This window comes from Nerophis lumbriciformis, linkage group LG18 (assembly GCF_033978685.3).
Source record: "Nerophis lumbriciformis linkage group LG18, RoL_Nlum_v2.1, whole genome shotgun sequence".
Lineage (NCBI taxonomy): Eukaryota > Metazoa > Chordata > Actinopteri > Syngnathiformes > Syngnathidae > Nerophis > Nerophis lumbriciformis.
Genome location: NC_084565.2, coordinates 39,430,001 through 39,450,000, shown reverse-complemented (window position 1 = coordinate 39,450,000; position 20,000 = coordinate 39,430,001). Strand labels below are relative to the sequence as shown.

Here is a 20,000-nt window from a genome sequence, read left to right as displayed (position 1 = left end):
TTACCTTCTTTTACAAACTTATTACCTTCTCTTACAAACTTATTACCTTCTCTTAAATACTTATTACTTTCACTTACACATGTCTTACCTTTTCTTTTATACTTATTACCTTCTCTTACAAACTTATTACCTTCTCTTACACATGTCTTACCTTTTCTTATATACATATTACCTTCTCTTACACACTTATCTTCTCTTACATAATTATTACCTTCTCCTACACACTTCTTACCTTCTCTTACACACTTACCTTCTCTTACATAATTCTTACCTTCTCCTACACACTTCTTACCTTCTCTTACACATTTGTTACCTTCTCTTACATACTTCTTACCTTCTCTTACACATGTCTTACCTTCTCTTACATATGTATTACCTTCCATACTTCTTACTTTCTCTTACATACTTCTTGCCTTCTCTTACAATTTCTTCTCTTCTCTTACATACTTCTTACCTTCTCTTACATATGTATTACCTTCTCTTACCTACTTCTTACCTTCTGTTACCTACTTGTTACCCCCGGTAAGCTACTTGTCACCGTGTGTTGCCTCCACTAAGATGGTGTGTACCTGTTCTCCACTTCCTGTTGTGGTAGACAGGTGACAGGCAGGTCCTCATTAAAGCTGCTGTCAGGAGAATGTGGAGGCGACTTGTTGATGATGCTGGTGTCTCTGTGAGGAACATGACGATATCATATCATACGTCTGGAGGTTTAGCGTGTGACATGCGACAAGTGACATGTGACATGCAACATGTCACATGTAACAAGTGACATGCGATATGTAACATTTGAAATGTGGCATGCGACATGTAGCATTTGACATGCGTCAAGTGATATGTGATATGCGACAAGTCACATGTAACAAGTGACATGCGACATGTCACATGTAACAAGTGACATGTAACATTTGACATGTGACATGCAACATGTAACATTTGACATGTGGCATGCAACAAGTGACATGTGACATGCAACATGTTACATGTAACAAGTGACATGCGATACGTAACACTTGACATGCGTCAAGTGACATGCGACATGTAACATTTGACATGCGACAAGTGATATGTGACATGCGACAAGTCACATGTAACAAGTGACATGCAACATGTCACATGTAACAAGTGGCATGCGACATGTGACATGCAACATGTCACATGTAACAAGTGACATGCGATATGTAATATTTGACATGTGGCATGCGACATGTAACATTTGACATGCGACAAGTGATATGTGACATGCGACATGTCATATGTAACAAGTGACATGTGACATGTAACATTTGACATGTGACATGCAACATGTAACATTTCACATGTGGCATGCGACAAGTGACATGTGACATGCAACATGTTACATGTAACAAGTGATATGCGACATGTAACATTTGACATGTGGCATGCGACAAGCGACATGTAACATTTGACATGTAACATGCAACATGTAACATTTGACATGTAACATGCAACATTTGACACGTGGCATGCGACATGTAACATTTGACATGCGACATGTCACATGTAACAAGTGACATGTAACATGTGACATGCAACATGTAACATTTGACATGTGGCATGCGACAAGTGACATATGACATGCGACAAGTCACATGTAACAAGTGACATGCAACATGTCACATGTAACATTTGCCATGTGGCATGCGACATTCAGCATTTGACATGCGATATGTGATATGCGACAAGTCACATGTAACAAGTGACATGCGACATGTAACATTTGACATGTAACATTTGATATGTGGCATGCAACAAGTGACATGCAACATGTTACATGTAACAAGTGACATGCGACATGCGATATGTAACATTTGACATGTGGCATGCGACATTCAGCATTTGACATGCGACAAGTGATATGTGATATGCGACAAGTCACATGTAACAAGTGACATGCGACATCTCACATGTAACAAGTGACATGTAACATTTGACATGTGACATGCAACATGTAACATTTGACATGTGACATGCAACATGTAACATTTGACATGTGACATGCAACATGTAACATTTGACATGTGGCATGCGACAAGTGACATATGACATGCGACAAGTCACATGTAACAAGTGACATGCAACATGTCACATGTAACATTTGCCATGTGGCATGCGACATTCAGCATTTGACATGCGATATGTGATATGCGACAAGTCACATGTAACAAGTGACATGCGACATGTAACATTTGACATGTAACATTTGACATGTGGCATGCAACAAGTGACATGCAACATGTTACATGTAACAAGTGACATGCGACATGCGATATGTAACATTTGACATGTGGCATGCGACATTCAGCATTTGACATGCGACAAGTGATATGTGATATGCGACAAGTCACATGTAACAAGTGACATGCGACATGTCACATGTAACAAGTGACATGTAACATTTGACATGTGACATGCAACATGTAACATTTGACATGTGACATGCAACATGTAACATTTGACATGTGACATGCAACATGTAACATTTGACATGTGACATGCAACATGTAACATTTGACATGTGACATGCAACATGTAACATTTGACATGTGGCATGCAACAAGTGACATGCAACATGTTACATGTAACAAGCGATATGCGACATGCAATATATAACATTTGACATGTGGCATGCGACAAGTGATATGTGACATGCGACATGTCACATGTGACAAATGACGTGATATGTAACATTTGACATGTGACATGCAACATGTGACATTTGACATGCGACAAGTGATATGTGACATGCGACAAGTCACATGTAACAAGTGACATGCGATATGTAACATTTGACATGTGACATGCGAGAAGTGATATGTGACATGCAACATGTCACAAGTGACATGCGACATGTAACATTTGACATGTGGCATGCAACAAGTGACATGTAACATGTGACATGTCACTTGTTACATGTGACATGTGTCATGTGACAGAAAACAGGTGAGACGTGACAGGTGACATGTGACAGAAGACAGGTGAGATATGTCATGTGACAGAAGACAGATGGTACCTGTGTGCCGCAGCGTCCACAGCAAAGTACCTCCTGGTACTCTCTTGCAGGTACTTGTGCTCCCACCTGGTGATGTCATCCTCCAGGACCAGGATGCGCTCCTCTCGCTCCCTCAGCTGCTGCTGCCACAAGCAGGAGTCTGGCTCCGAAGCCCGCAGGCCCGAGGTCCACTTCTGAGGGCGACAATGCACGCCATGTCTCACGGGGGGATGTGACAATGCACGCCATGTCTCACGGGGGGATGTGACAATGCACGCCATGTCTCACGGGGGGATGTGACAATGCACGCCATGTCTCACAAGAGGGATGTGACAATGCACGCCATGTCTCACAAGAGGGATGTGACAATGCACGCCATGTCTCACGGGGGGATGTGACAATGCACGCCATGTCTCACAGGGGGATGTGACAATGCACGCCATGTCTCACAAGAGGGATGTGACAATGCACGCCATGTCTCACAAGAGGGATGTGACAATGCACGCCATGTCTCACGGGGGGATGTGACAATGCACGCCATGTCTCACAGGGGGATGTGACAATGCACGCCATGTCTCACGGGGGGATGTGACAATGCACGCCATGTTTCACGGGAGGATGTGACAATGCACGCCATGTCTCACGGGGGGATGTGACAATGCACGCCATGTCTCACGGGAGGATGTGACAATGCACGCCATGTCTCACAAGAGGGATGTGACAATGCACGCCATGTCTCACGGGGGGATGTGACAATGCACGCCATGTCTCACAAGAGGGATGTGACAATGCACGCCATGTCTCACGGGGGGATGTGACAATGCACGCCATGTCTCACGGGGGGATGTGACAATGCACGCCATGTCTCACGGGGGGATGTGACAATGCACGCCATGTCTCACGGGGGGATGTGACAATGCACGCCATGTCTCACGGGGGGATGAGGCGGCCTCACCTGTTGCGCGCGCACGCTCCTCAGCTCCTGCTCCAGCCTGGTGCGCAGGCGCAGCTCCAGCGCCTCCCGCTTCTGGCACGCCGCCTGCAGCTGGGCCAGCGAGCCCTGGAGGCGCTCCACCTTCTCCACGTAGGCGCGCTTCCTCTGAAGCTCCTCCCCCAGCAGCCGGTTACGAGCGTGCGACGCCAGCAGCGCCTCCTCCAGGAGCTCACGTGCCCGCTGGCTGTCCTCGGCCGAGAGACGCAGGTGCTGGACCTTCTTCTCCAGGAGCTCCTTCTCCCGCCGCTGCTGCTCGTCTGACACACACATTTGTCCTCTTAACACTTTGGACGCAAAGGCTTTGCTACACATCTTCAAAAGGAGCTCTGCCAACTAGTCCCTGACAGACGTGGTGAAAGTTGTAAGTTTAATCATGTTTTTCTTGTTTTTCAGCAAAAATGCTAACCGAGCATGTTAAAATTTAATATTAGCATGTAGCTGACATAGCTATGCTAACCTAAAGTGATGTTAAAATGTAATACTAGCATGTAGCTGAAATAGCTATGCCAGTGATGCTAACCTAAAGTGATGTTAAAATGTAATATTAGCATGTACCTAACCTAAAGTGATGTTAAAATGTAATATTAGCATGTAGCTGACATAGCTATGCTAGTGTTGCTAACCTAAAGTGATGTTAAAATGTAATATTAGCATGTAGCTGACATAGCTATGCTAATGTTGCTAACCTAAAGTGAAGTTAAAATGCAATATTAGCATATAACTGACATAGCTATGCTAATGTTGCTAACCTAAAGTGATGTTAAAATGTAATATTAGCATGTAGCTAACCTAATGTGATGTTAAAATGTAATATTAGCATGAAGCTAACCTAATGTGATGTTAAAATGTAATATTAGCATATAGCTGACACAGCTATGCTAGTGTTGCTAACCTAAAGGGATGTTAAAATGTAATATTAGCATGTAGCTAACCTAATGTGATGTTAACATGTAATATTAGCATGTAGCTAACCTAAAGTGATGTTAAAATGTAATATTAGCATGTAGCTGACATAGCTATGCCAGTGTTGCTAACCTAAAGTGATGTTAAAATGTAATATTAGCATGTAGCTGACATAGCTATGCCAGTGTTGCTAAACTAAAGTGATGTTAAAATGTAATATTAGCATGTAGCTAACCTAAAGTGATGTTAAAATGTAATATTAGCATGTAGCTGACATAGCTATGCTAGTGTTGCTAACCTAAAGTGAAGTTAAAATGCAATATTAGCATATAACTGACATAGCTATGCTAATGTTGCTAACCTAAAGTGATGTTAAAATGTAATATTAGCATGTAGCTGACATAGCTATGCTAGTGTTGCTAACCTAAAGTGAAGTTAAAATGCAATATTAGCATATAACTGACATAGCTATGCTAATGTTGCTAACCTAAAGTGATGTTAAAATGTAATATCAGCATGTAGCTGACATAGCTATGCTAGTGTTGCTAACCTAAAGTGATGTTAAAATGTAATATTAGCATGTAGCTGACATAGTTATGCCAGTGTTGCTAACCTGAAGTGATGTTAAAATGTAATATTAGCATGTAGCTAACCTAAAGTGATGTTAAAGTGTAATATTAGCATGTAGCTGACATAGCTATGCCAGTGTTGCTAACCTGAAGTGAAGTTAAAATGCAATATTAGCATATAACTGACATAGCTATGCTAATATTGCGAACCTAAAGTGATGTTAAAATGTAATATTAGCATGTAGCTAACCTAAAGTGATGTTAAAATGTAATATTAGCATGTAGCTGACATAGCTATGCTAATGTTGCTAACCTAAAGTGATGATAAAATGTAATATTAGCATATAGCTGACATAGCTATGCTAATGTTGCTAACCTAAAGTGATGTTAAAATGTAATATTAGCATGTAGCTGACATAGCTATGCCAGTGTTGCTAACCAAAATGATGTTAAAATGTAATATTAGCATGTAGCTGACATAGCTATGCTAGTGTTGCTAACCTAAAGTGATGTTAAAATGTAATATTAGCATGTAGCTGACATAGCTATGCTAATGTTGCTAACCTAAAGTGATGTTAAAATGTAATATTAGCATATAGCTGACATAGCTATGCTAATGTTGCTAACCTAAAGTGATGTTAAAATGTTATATTAGCATGTAGCTAACCTAATGTGATGTTAAAATGTAATATTAGCATATAGCTGACACAGCTATGCTAGTGTTGCTAACCTAAAGTGATGTTAAAATGTAATATTAGCATGTAGCTAACCTAAAGTGATGTTAAAATGTAATATTAGCATGTAGCTGACATAGCTATGCTAGTGTTGCTAACCTAAAGTGATGTTAAAATGTAATATTAGCATATAGCTGACACAGCTATGCTAGTGTTGCTAACCTAAAGTGATGTTAAAATGTAATATTAGCATGTAGCTGACATAACTATGCCAGTGTTGCTAACCTAAAGTGATGTTAAAATGTAATATTAGCATGTAGCTAACCTAAAGTGATGTTAAAATGTAATATTAGCATATAGCTAACATAGCTATGCTAGTGTTGCTAACCTAAAGTGATGTTAAAATGTAATATTAGCATGTAGCTGACATAGCTATGCTAGTGTTGCTAACCTAAAGTGATGTTAAAATGTAATATTAGCATGCAGCTAACCTAAAGTGATGTTAAAATGTAATATTAGCATGTAGCTGACATAGCTATGCTAATGTTGCTAACCTAAAGTGATGTTAAAATGTAATATTAGCATATAGCTGACATAGCTAAGCTAATGTTGCTAACCTAAAGTGATGTTAAAATGTAATATTAGCATGTAGCTAACCTAATGTGATGTTAAAATGTAATATTAGCATGAAGCTAACCTAATGTGATGTTAAAATGTAATATTAGCATATAGCTGACACAGCTATGCTAGTGTTGCTAACCTAAAGTGATGTTAAAATGTAATATTAGCATGTAGCTAACCTAATGTGATGTTAAAATGTAATATTAGCATGTAGCTAACCTAAAGTGATGTGAAAATGTAACATTAGCATATAGCTGACACAGCTATGCTAGTGTTGCTAACCTAAAGTGATGTTAAAATGTAATATTAGCATGTAGCTAACCTAAAGTGATGTTAAAATGTAATAGTAGCATATAGCTAATATAGCTATGCTAGTGTTGCTAACCTAAAGTGATGTTAAAATGTAATATTAGCATGTAGCTAACCTAAAGGGATGTTAAAATGTAATATTAGCATGCAGCTAACCTAAAGTGATGTTAAAATGTAATATTAGCATGTAGCTAACCTAAAGTGATGTTAAAATGTAATATTAGCATATAGCTGACATAGCTATGCTAATGTTGCGAACCTAAAGTGATGTTAAAATGTAATATTAGCATGTAGCTAACCTAAAGTGATGTTAAAATGTAATATTAGCATGTAGCTGACATAGCTATGCCAGTGTTGCTAACCTGAAGTGATGTTAAAATGTAATATTAGCATGTAGCTAACCTAAAGTGATGTTAAAGTGTAATATTAGCATGTAGCTGACATAGCTATGCCAGTGTTGCTAACCTGAAGTGAAGTTAAAATGCAATATTAGCATATAACTGACATAGCTATGCTAATATTGCGAACCTAAAGTGATGTTAAAATGTAATATTAGCATGTAGCTAACCTAAAGTGATGTTAAAATGTAATATTAGCATGTAGCTGACATAGCTATGCTAATGTTGCTAACCTAAAGTGATGATAAAATGTAATATTAGCATATAGCTGACATAGCTATGCTAATGTTGCTAACCTAAAGTGATGTTAAAATGTAATATTAGCATGTAGCTGACATAGCTATGCCAGTGTTGCTAACCAAAATGATGTTAAAATGTAATATTAGCATGTAGCTGACATAGCTATGCTAGTGTTGCTAACCTAAAGTGATGTTAAAATGTAATATTAGCATGTAGCTGACATAGCTATGCTAATGTTGCTAACCTAAAGTGATGTTAAAATGTAATATTAGCATATAGCTGACATAGCTATGCTAATGTTGCTAACCTAAAGTGATGTTAAAATGTTATATTAGCATGTAGCTAACCTAATGTGATGTTAAAATGTAATATTAGCATATAGCTGACACAGCTATGCTAGTGTTGCTAACCTAAAGTGATGTTAAAATGTAATATTAGCATGTAGCTAACCTAAAGTGATGTTAAAATGTAATATTAGCATGTAGCTGACATAGCTATGCTAGTGTTGCTAACCTAAAGTGATGTTAAAATGTAATATTAGCATATAGCTGACACAGCTATGCTAGTGTTGCTAACCTAAAGTGATGTTAAAATGTAATATTAGCATGTAGCTGACATAACTATGCCAGTGTTGCTAACCTAAAGTGATGTTAAAATGTAATATTAGCATGTAGCTAACCTAAAGTGATGTTAAAATGTAATATTAGCATATAGCTAACATAGCTATGCTAGTGTTGCTAACCTAAAGTGATGTTAAAATGTAATATTAGCATGTAGCTGACATAGCTATGCTAGTGTTGCTAACCTAAAGTGATGTTAAAATGTAATATTAGCATATAGCTGACATAGCTAAGCTAATGTTGCTAACCTAAAGTGATGTTAAAATGTAATATTAGCATGTAGCTAACCTAATGTGATGTTAAAATGTAATATTAGCATGAAGCTAACCTAATGTGATGTTAAAATGTAATATTAGCATATAGCTGACACAGCTATGCTAGTGTTGCTAACCTAAAGTGATGTTAAAATGTAATATTAGCATGTAGCTAACCTAATGTGATGTTAAAATGTAATATTAGCATGTAGCTAACCTAAAGTGATGTGAAAATGTAACATTAGCATATAGCTGACACAGCTATGCTAGTGTTGCTAACCTAAAGTGATGTTAAAATGTAATATTAGCATGTAGCTAACCTAAAGTGATGTTAAAATGTAATAGTAGCATATAGCTAATATAGCTATGCTAGTGTTGCTAACCTAAAGTGATGTTAAAATGTAATATTAGCATGTAGCTAACCTAAAGGGATGTTAAAATGTAATATTAGCATGCAGCTAACCTAAAGTGATGTTAAAATGTAATATTAGCATGTAGCTAACCTAAAGTGATGTTAAAATGTAATATTAGCATATAGCTGACATAGCTATGCTAATGTTGCTAACCTAAAGTGATGTTAAAATGTAATATTAGCATGTAGCTAACCTAATGTGATGTTAAAATGTAATATTAGCATGTAGCTAACCTAATGTGATGTTAAAATGTAATATTAGCATATAGCTGACACAGCTATGCTAGTGTTGCTAACCTAAAAGGATGTTAAAATGTAATATTAGCATGTAGCTAACCTAATGTGATGTTAAAATGTAATATTAGCATGTAGCTAACCTAAAGTGATGTTAAAATGTAATATTAGCATATAGCTGACATAGCTATGCTAGTGTTGCTAACCTAAAGTGATGTTAAAATGTAATATTAGCATGTAGCTAACCTAAAGTGATGTTAAAATGTAATAGTAGCATGTAGCTGACATAACTATGCTAGTGTTGCTAACCTAAAGTGATGTTAAAATGTAATATTAGCATGTAGCTGACATAGCTATGCCAGTGTTGCTAACCTAAAGTGATGTTAAAATGTAATATTAGCATGTAGCTAACCTAAGGTGATGTTAAAATGTAATATTAGCATGTAGCTAACCTAAAGTGATGTTAAAATGTAATATTAGCATGTAGCTGACATAGCTATGCCAGTGTAGCTAACCTAAAGTGATGTTAAAATGTAATATTAGCATGTAGCTGACATAGCTATGCCAGTGTTGCTAACCTAAAGTGATGTTAAAATGTAATATTAGCATGTAGCTAACCTAAAGTGATGTTAAAATGTAATATTAGCACGTAGCTAACCTAAAGTGATGTTAAAATGTAATATTAGCATGTAGCTAACCTAAAGTGATGTTAAAATGTAATATTAGCATGTAGCTGACATAGCTATGCCAGTGTTGCTAACCTAAAGTGATGTTAAAATGTAATATTAGCATGTAGCTAACCTAAAGTGATGTTAAAATGTAATATTAGCATGTAGCTGACATAGCTATGCTAGTGTTGCTAACCTAAAGTGATGTTAAAATGTAAATATTAGCATGTAGCTGACATAGCTATGCCAGTGTTGCTAACCTAAAGTGATGTTAAAATGTAATATTAGCATGTAGCTAACCTAAAGTGATGTTAAAATGTAATATTAGCATGTAGCTGACATAGCTATGCTAGTGTTGCTAACCTAAAGTGATGTTAAAATGTAATATTAGCATGCAGCTAACCTAAAGTGATGTTAAAATGTAATATTAGCATGTAGCTGACATAGCTATGCTAATGTTGCTAACCTAAAGTGATGTTAAAATGTAATATTAGCATATAGCTGACATAGCTAAGCTAATGTTGCTAACCTAAAGTGATGTTAAAATGTAATATTAGCATGTAGCTAACCTAATGTGATGTTAAAATGTAATATTAGCATGAAGCTAACCTAATGTGATGTTAAAATGTAATATTAGCATATAGCTGACACAGCTATGCTAGTGTTGCTAACCTAAAGTGATGTTAAAATGTAATATTAGCATGTAGCTAACCTAATGTGATGTTAAAATGTAATATCAGCATGTAGCTAACCTAAAGTGATGTTAAAATGTAATATTAGCATGTAGCTAACCTAAAGTGATGTTAAAATGTAATATTAGCATGTAGCTGACATAGCTATGCTAATGTTGCTAACCTAAAGTGATGTTAAAATGTAATATTAGCATATAGCTGACATAGCTATGCTAATGTTGCTAACCTAAAATGATGTTAAAATGTTATATTAGCATGTAGCTAACCTAATGTGATGTTAAAATGTAATATTAGCATATAGCTGACATAGCTATGCTAGTGTTGCTAACCTAAAGTGATGTTAAAATGTAATATTAGCATGTAGCTGACATAGCTATGCCAGTGTATGCAAGGAACATTCCAGGGCACAATGGCCGCCAAGAGGAAGTGTGAAGACTTACTTTGTTCCAGCAGCTTCAGGAAGACGTGCTGCTTGTGGTCCGAGTGTTCGTCCTCCTTGACCGCTCGCTGCTTGGTCGCCGCCCACAGTTGTTCTGCAAGCAGTTATGGCCGTCACGTCGCCTGCGGTCGTCGTGGTTACGCTTCTCACGGGACCACGTACCTCTTAGGTCGCGGTTGAAGTCGTGCATCCTCTTCATCTCCGCCTCCAGCTTCTTCCTCATCGTCTTCTCCAGGTCTTGCCGCTTGACCGAGTCCTTCATCAAGGTCTGGTGCGCCACAGAGACCTTCTCCATCTCCTCCTCCATCTGGGGACCAAACACACACACCTTCAAGTAGCTGAGGAACCACAGACACCTTCAAGTAGCTGAGGAACCACAGACACCTTCAAGTAGCTGAGGAACCACAAACACCTTCAAGTAGCTGAAGAACCACAGACACCTTCAAGTCGCTGAGGAACCACAGACACCTTCAAGTCGCTGAGGAACCACAGACACCTTCAAGTCGCTGAGGAACCACAGACACCTTCAAGTAGCTGAGGAACCACAGACACCTTCAAGTAGCTGAGGAACCACAGACACCTTCAAGTAGCTGAGGAACCACAGACACCTTCAAGTAGCTGAGGAACCACAGACACCTTCAAGTAGCTGAGGAACCACAGACACCTTCAAGTAGCTGAGGAACCACAGACACCTTCAAGTAGCTGAGGAACCACAGACACCTTCAAGTAGCTGAGGAACCACAGACACCTTCAAGAAGCTGAGGAACCACAGACACCTTCAAGAAGCTGAGGAACCACAGACACCTTCAAGAAGCTGAGGAACCACACACGTCTTCAAGAAGCTGAGGAACCACAGACATCTTCAAGTAGCTGAGGAACCACAGACACCTTCAAGAAGCTGAGGAACCACACACGTCTTCAAGAAGCTGAGGAACCACAGACACCTTCAAGTAGCTGAGGAACCACAGACACCTTCAAGTAGCTGAGGAACCACAGACACCTTCAAGTAGCTGAGGAACCACAGACATCTTCAAGAAGCTGAGGAACCACAGACACCTTCAAGAAGCTGAGGAACCACAGACACCTTCAAGAAGCTGAGGAACCACAGACACCTTCAAGAAGCTGAGGAACCACACACGTCTTCAAGAAGCTGAGGAACCACAGACATCTTCAAGTAGCTGAGGAACCACAGACACCTTCAAGAAGCTGAGGAACCACACACGTCTTCAAGAAGCTGAGGAACCACAGACACCTTCAAGTAGCTGAGGAACCACAGACACCTTCAAGTAGCTGAGGAACCACAGACACCTTCAAGTAGCTGAGGAACCACAGACACCTTCAAGTAGCTGAAGAACCACAGACACCTTCAAGTAGCTGAGGAACCACAGACACCTTCAAGTAGCTGAGGAACCACAGACACCTTCAAGTAGCTGAGGAACCACAGACACCTTCAAGTAGCTGAGGAACCACAGACACCTTCAAGTAGCTGAGGAACCACAGACATCTTCAAGTAGCTGAGGAACCACAGACACCTTCAAGTAGCTGAGGAACCACAGACACCTTCAAGAAGCTGAGGAACCACAGGCACCTTCAAGTAGCTGAGGAACCACAGACATCTTCAAGAAGGAAGGATGGATAAAAGGAGGTAAGGAAAGAAGGAAGGATGGATAAAAGGAGATATGGAAAGAAGGAAGGATGGATAAAAGGAGGTAAGGAAAGAAGGAAGGATGGATGGATAAAAGGAGATAAGGAATGAAGGAAGGATGGATAAAGGGAGGAAAGGAAAGAAGGAAGGATGGATAAAGGGAGGTAAGGAAAGAAGGAAGGGTGGATAAAAGGAGGTAAGGAAAGAAGGAAGTATGGATAAAAGGAGGTAAGGAAAGAAGGAAAGATGCGTAAAAGGAGCTAAGGAAAGAAGGAAGAATGGATAAAAGGAGATAAGGAAAGAAGGAAGGATTGAAAAGGAGGTAAGGAAAGAAGGAAGGATGGATGGATAAAAGGAGATAAGGAATGAAGGAAGGATGGATAAAGGGAGGAAAGGAAAGAAGGAAGGATGGATAAAGGGAGGTAAGGAAAGAATGATGGATGGATAAAAGGAGGTTAGGAAAGAAGGAAGGATGGATAAAAGGAGGTAAGGAAAGAAGGAAGGATGCGTAAAAGGAGGTAAGGAAATAAGGAAGGATGGATAAAAGGAGATAAGGAAAGAAGGGAGGATGGATAAAAGGAAGTAAGGAAAGAAGAAAGGATGGATGGATAAAAGGAGATAAGGAATGAAGGAAGGATGGATAAAGGGAGGAACGGAAAGAAGGAAGGATGGATAAAGGGAGGTAAGGAAAGAAGAAAGGATGGTAAAGGGAGAAAAGGAAAGAATGATGGATGGATAAAAGGAGGTTAGGAAAGAAAGAAGGATGGATAAAAGGAGGTAAGGAGAGAAGGAAGGATGGATGGATAAAAGGAGGTAAGGAAAGAAGGATGGATGGATGGATGAAAGGAGGTAAGGAAAGAAGGAAGGGTGGAAAGAAGGAAGGATGGATGGATAAAAGGAGGTAAGGAAAGAAGGAAGGATGGATAGAGGGAGGTAAGGAAAGAAGAAAGGATGGTAAAGGGAGATAAGGAAAGAATGATGGATGGATAAAAGGAGGTTAGGAAAGAAGGAAGGGTGGATAAAAGGAGGTTAGGAAAGAAGGAAGAATGGATAAAAGGAGGTAAGGAAAGAAGGAAGGATGGATAAAAGGAGATAAGGAAAGAAGGAAGGATGGGTAAAAGGAGATAAGGAAATAAGGAAGGATGGCTAAAAGGAGATAAGGAAAGGAGGAAGGATACAAGGAGATAAGGAAAGAAGGATGATAAAAAGGAGATAAGGAATGAAGGAAGGATACAAGGAGATAAGGAATGAAGGAAGGATACAAGGAGATAAGGAATGAAGGAAGGATACAAGGAGATAAGGAATGAAGGAAGGATACAAGGAGATAAGGAAAGAAGGAAGGACAGTAAGTGTGAAGAAAGAAAAGCATTTGGAAAGAATGAATACAAAATAAAAGAATATAAAATATGAAAAGAAAAAAGTGAAAACAGGAATGAGTTGGAAGGAAAAAAGGAAATATATGATTATATATTATATTGTTGTGTCCTACTTATTTATTGGTTATTCACATCATTTATTTATTATTTATATCATTTACTTTAGTATTACTCTATTATTTTATGTTTATTATTTCTCTCATCTATTTGATTTATTCATTCGATTCATTTCTACTATTTTATGTATCATTTATTTGATGTATTTATTATTTCTATCATTTATTTGATTTATGTATTATTTCTATCATGTATTTGATTTATTTGTCATTTCCATCATTTATTTGATTGATTTAAGATGTCATGTCCCTGACCTTGTCCAGGCGTGCCACCTTCTCTGCGTACATTTCCACTTCCCGCCTCAGCCTCCTGTTCTCCGTCATCAGCACGTCCCTGGACGCCGTCGTCATGGCAACGCGGGCATTCCTGCGAGGGGTGTCACGTGATCAGACGTGGCTGGCAGGGTCGCATGGCGGGCAAACATCTACCTGTGCTGCAAGGGGGGAGGAGCCTCCGGCTGGTATCCTGGCGGTGGTCCTCTGGGCTCCTCTGGGGCTCCTGGACCGCTGCACAGCTGAGGAGAACTGTGGGAGGAGCTAAGGTTCCTCGCAGTGCTCCTCTCCAGAGACAACAGCATCAGGCGCTCGCTGAGGGAGCGACTGTGCTCCAGCTTGCCGTCCAGGTGTCCTCCTCCGCACGTCATGTCCTCCTTGTGGGACATCAGGTGTCCTCCTCCGCACGTCACGTCCTCCTTGTGGGACATCAGGTGTCCTCCTCTGCACGGTACGTCCTCCTTGTGGGACATCAGGTGTCCTCCTCCGCACGGTACGTCCTCCTTGTGGGACATCAGGTGTCCTCCTCCGCACGTCATGTCCTCCTTGTGGGACATCAGGTGTCCTCCTCCGCACGTCATGTCCTCCTTGTGGGACATCAGGTGCTGGGCCTCCTCATAGCTAGGAAGCTCCTCTCCACCCAGCTGGAAGCAGCTGCCCTGGTGCTCCTGGCCTTGAGGGTCCTGCCTGGTGGACCCCCGCGTGTCCTCCCGGCTCAGCTTCTCCGCAGGACTTCCTGTGACGCCACCGCCTCCGACGCCGGGGCGTCCTCCTCCGCGCAGAGCCTGCTGCTGGATGGCCAGCAGCGCCCGAGAGTCCGTCAGCTTCCCCCAGCGCAGCTGCTCCTGGATGAGGCGGTGCAGGACCGTGGTGGGGCCCGCCTCGGCGGTTCTCATGTCGCAGGCACGTTACTTCAGGAACCTGAAGAGGAACAACAAACCAGTGGGAGGTTTTAGAACAAGGCGTCAATTTTGACTCTCCCACACCCGCGTTATCAGTCATTTGGTGCATATTGTCTACAGGAAGGATGGAGGAAAGGAAGTAAGGAAAGAAGGAAGGAAGGTGGAGGGAAGGGAAGAATGAATGATGGGTAAAAGGAGCTAAGGAAATAAGGAAGGATGGATAAAAGGAGATGAGGAAAGAAGGAAGGAAGAATAAAAGGAGATGAGGAAAGAAGGAAGGAAGAATAAAAGGAGATGAGGAAAGAAGGAAGGAAGGTGGAGGGAAGGGAAGAAGGAAGGATGGATAAAAGGAGATAAGGAAAGAAGGAAGGATGGATAGAAGGGGGTAAGGAAATAAGGAAGGATGGATAAAAGTAGGTAAGGGAAGAAGGAAGGATGTGTAAAAGGAGATAAGGAAAGAAGGAATGATGTGTAAAAAGAGATAAGAAGGAAGGATGGATAAAAGGAGGTAAGGAAAGAAGGAAGGATGGATAATAGGAGGTAAGGAAGGAAGGATAAAAGGAGATGAGGAAAGAAGGAAGGAAGGTGGAGGGAAGGGAAGGATGGATAAAAGGAGATAAGGAAAGAAGGAAGGATGTGTAAAAGGAGATAAGGAAAGAAGGAATGATGGGTAAAAGGAGATAAGAAGGAAGGATGGATAAAAGGAGGTAAGGAAAGAAGGAAGGATGGATAAAAGGAGATAAGGAAAGAAGGAAGGATGGCTAAAAGGAGGTAAGGAAAGAAGGAAGGATGGATAAAAGGAGATGAGGAATGAAGGAAGGAAAGTGGAGCTAAGAAAATAAGGAAGGATGGATAAAAGGAAAGAAGGAAAGAAGGAAAGATGGATAAAAGGAGGTAAGAAAAGAAGGATGGATAAAAGGAGGTAAGGAAAGAAGGAAGGAAGGTGGAGGGAAGGGAAGAAGGAAGGATGGATAAAAGGAGATAAGGAAAGAAGGAAGGATGGATAAAAGGAGGTAAGGAAAGAAGGAAGGGTGAATAAAAGGAGATAAGGTAATAAGGAAGGATGGATAAAAGGAGGGAAGGGAAGAAGGAAGGATGGGTAAAAGGAGATAAGGAAAGAAGGAATGATGGGTAAAAGGAGATAAGAAGGAAGGATGGATAAAAAGAAGTAGGGAAATAAGGAAGGATGGATAAACAGAGGTAAGGAAAGAAGGAAGGATGGATAATGGAGGTAAAGAAAGAAGGAAGGAAGGATAAAAGGAGATGAGGAAAGAAGGAAGAAGGTGGAGGGAAGGGAAGAATGAATGATGCGTAAAAGGAGATAAGGAAAGAAGGAATGATGTGTAAAAGGAGATAAGAAGGAAGGATGGATAAAAGGAGCTAAGGAAATAAGGAAGGATGGATAAAAGGAGGTAAGGAAAGAAGGAAGGACGGATAATAGGAGGTAAGGAAGGAAGTGTAAAAGGAGATGAGGAAAGAAGGAAGGAAGGTGGAGGGAAGGGAAGAAGGAAGGATGGATAAAAGGAGATAAGGAAAGAAGGAAGGATGGATAAAAGGAGGTAAGGAAAGAAGGAAGGATGGATAATAGGAGATAAGGAAAGAAGGAAGGAAGGATAAAAGGAGATGAGGAAAGCCAGAAGGAAGGTGGAGGGAAGGGAAGAAGGAAGGATGTGTAAAAGGGGATAAGAAGGAAAGATGGATAAAAGGAGCTAAGGAAATAAGGAAGGATGGATAAAAGGAGGTAAGGAAAGAAGGAATGATGGATAAAAGGAGATGAGGAAAGAAGGAAGGAAGGTGGAGGGAAGGGAAGAAGGAAGGATGTATAAAAGGAGATAAGGAAAGAAGGAAGGATGGATAAAAGGAGGTAAGGAAAGAAGGAAGGATGGATAAAAGGAGGGAAGGGAAGAAGGAAGGATGGGTAAAAGGAGATAAGGAAAGAAGGAAGGATTGGGTAAAAGGAGGTAAGGAAAGAAGGGAGGATGGATAATAGGAAGGAAGGAAGGAAGAAAGGAAAGATAAAAGGAGATGAGGAAAGAAGGAAGGAAGGTGGAGGGAAGGGAAGAAGGAAGAATGGATAAAAGGAGATAAGGAAAGAAGGAAGGATGGATAAAAGGAGGGAAGGGAAGAAGGAAGGATGGGTAAAAGGAGATAAGGAAAGAAGGAATGATATGTAAAAGGAGATAAGAAGGAAGGATGGATAAAAGGAGGTAAGGAAATAAGGAAGGATGGATAAACGGAGGTAAGGAAAGAAGGAAGGATGGATAATAGGAGATAAGGAAAGAAGGAAGGAAGGATAAAAGGAGATAAGGAAAGAAGGAAGGAATGATAAAAGGAGATGAGGAAAGAAGGAAGGAAGGTGGAGGGAAGGGAAGAAGGAAGGATGGATAAAAGGAGATAAGGAAAGAAGTAAGGGTGGATAAAAGGAGGTAAGAAAATAAGGAAGGATGGGTAAAAGGAGATAAGGAAAGAAGGAATGATGTGTAAACGGAGATAAGAAGGAAGGATGGATAAAAGGAGGTAAGGAAAGAAGGAAGGAAGGTGGAGGGAAGGGAAGAATGAATGATGGGTAAAAGGAGATAAGGAAAGAAGGAATGGTGGGTAAAAGGAGATAAGAAGGAAGGATGGATAAAAGGAGCTAAGGAAATAAGGAAGGATGGATAAAAGGAGGTAAGGAAAGAAGGAAGGATGGATAAAAGGAGGTAAGGAAAGAAGGAAGGAAGAATGAAAGGAGATGAGGAAAGAAGGAAGGAAGGTGGAGGGAAGGGAAGAAGGAAGGATGGATAAAAGGAGATAAGGAAAGAAGGAAGGATGGATAAAAGGAGGGAAGGGAAGAAGGAAGGATGTGTAAAAGGAGATAGGGAAAGAAGGAACGATGTGTAAAAGGAGATAAGAAGGAAGGATGGATAAAAGGAGGTAAAGAAATAAGGAAGGATGGATAAACGGAGGTAAGGAAAGAAGGAAGGATGGATAATAGGAGGTAGGGAAAGAAGGAAGGAAGGTGGAGGGAAGGGAAGGATGGATAAAAGGAGATAAGGAAAGAAGGAAGGATGATAAAAGGAGGGAAGGGAAGAAGGAAGGATGTGTAAAAGGAGATAAGGAAAGAAGGAATGATGGGTAAAAGGAGATAAGAAGGAAGGATGGATAAAAAGAGGTAAGGAAAGAAGGAAGGATGTGTAAAAGGAGATAAGAATGAAGGATGGATAAAAGGAGGTAAGGAAAGAAGGAAGGAAGAATAAAAGGAGATGAGGAAAGAAGGAAGGAAGGTGGAGCTAAGGAAATAAGGAAGGATGGATAAAAGGAAGTAAGGAAAGAAGGAAGGAAGAATAAAAGGAGATGATGAAAGAAGGAAGGAAGGTGGAGGGAAGGGAAGAAGGAAGGATGGATAAAAGGAGATAAGGAAGGATGGATAAAAGGAGGTAAAGAAAAAAGGAATGATGGATAAAAGGAGGTGAGGAAATAAGGAAAGATGGATAAAAGGAGGTAAAGAAAGAAGGAAGAGTGAATAAAAGGAGATAAGGTAATAAGGAATGATGGATAAAAGGAGGGGAGGGAAGAAGGAAGGATGGGTAAAAGGAGATAAGGAAAGAAGGAAAGATGGATAAAAGGAGGTAAGGAAAGAAGGAAGGATGGATAAAAGGAGATAAGGAAAGAAGGAAGGATGGGTAAAATGAGGTAAGGAAAGAAGGAAGGATGGATAAAAGGAGATAAGGAAGAATGAAGGAAGGTGGAGGTAATGAAAGAAGGAAGGAAGGATAAAAGGAGATAAGGAAAGAAGGAAGGAAGGATAAAAGGAGATAAGGAAAGAAGGAAGGAAGGATAAAAGGAGGTGAGGAAATAAGGAAAGATGGATAAAAGGAGGTAAAGAAAGAAGGAAGAGTGAATAAAAGGAGATAAGGTAATAAGGAATGATGGATAAAAGGAGGGGAGGGAAGAAGGAAGGATGGGTAAAAGGAGATAAGGAAAGAAGGAAAGATGGATAAAAGGAGGTAAGGAAAGAAGGAAGGATGGATAAAAGGAGATAAGGAAAGAAGGAAGGATGGGTAAAATGAGGTAAGGAAAGAAGGAAGGATGGATAAAAGGAGATAAGGAAGAATGAAGGAAGGTGGAGGTAATGAAAGAAGGAAGGAAGGATAAAAGGAGATAAGGAAAGAAGGAAGGAAGGATAAAAGGAGATAAGGAAAGAAGGAAGGAAGGATAAAAGGAGATAAGGAAAGAAGGAAGGAAGGATAAAAGGATCCAAGGAAAGAAGGAAGGAATGATAAAAGGAGGCAAGGAAAGAATGAAGGAAGGATAAAAGGAGATAAGGAAGGAAGGAGATTTTTTTCATACTTGTTTGTATTGACAAATGTGTTGTTTTACACTGCAATATTGTTCACTTATTATTACGTACGTCAAGCTTCTGTGCTTTAGTGTGCTTAGCTGTGGTGTAGCTGCTATTTGCTTCTGTGCTTTAGTGTGCTTAGCTGTGGTGTAGCTGCTATCTGCTTCTGTGCTTTAGTGTGCTTAGCTGTGGTGTAGCTGCTATCTGCTTCTGTGCTTTAGTGTGCTTAGCTGTGGTGTAGCTGCTATTTGCTTCTGTGCTTTAGTGTGCTTAGCTGTGGTGTAGCTGCTATCTGCTTCTGTGCTTTAGTGTGCTTAGCTGTGGTGT

General features: G+C 40.2%; 1 protein-coding gene across 1 annotated transcript in view; it reads right to left on the bottom strand.

Annotated features, from left to right (window-relative positions):
• amotl2a (angiomotin like 2a) overlaps positions 1-20,000 on the bottom strand; it is a 28,653-nt gene that overhangs the window by 5,394 nt on the left and 3,259 nt on the right. The window contains exons 2-8 of the mRNA XM_072915055.1: positions 14,607-15,371; positions 14,433-14,565; positions 11,203-11,347; positions 11,042-11,134; positions 3,969-4,264; positions 3,035-3,207; positions 570-671 (exon numbers count right to left, since the gene is read on the bottom strand). Of these exons, the coding sequence (XP_072771156.1) occupies positions 570-671; positions 3,035-3,207; positions 3,969-4,264; positions 11,042-11,134; positions 11,203-11,347; positions 14,433-14,565; positions 14,607-15,346 (1,682 nt within the window). The 5' untranslated portion in view covers positions 15,347-15,371. The remainder of the gene's footprint in view (positions 1-569; positions 672-3,034; positions 3,208-3,968; positions 4,265-11,041; positions 11,135-11,202; positions 11,348-14,432; positions 14,566-14,606; positions 15,372-20,000) is intronic.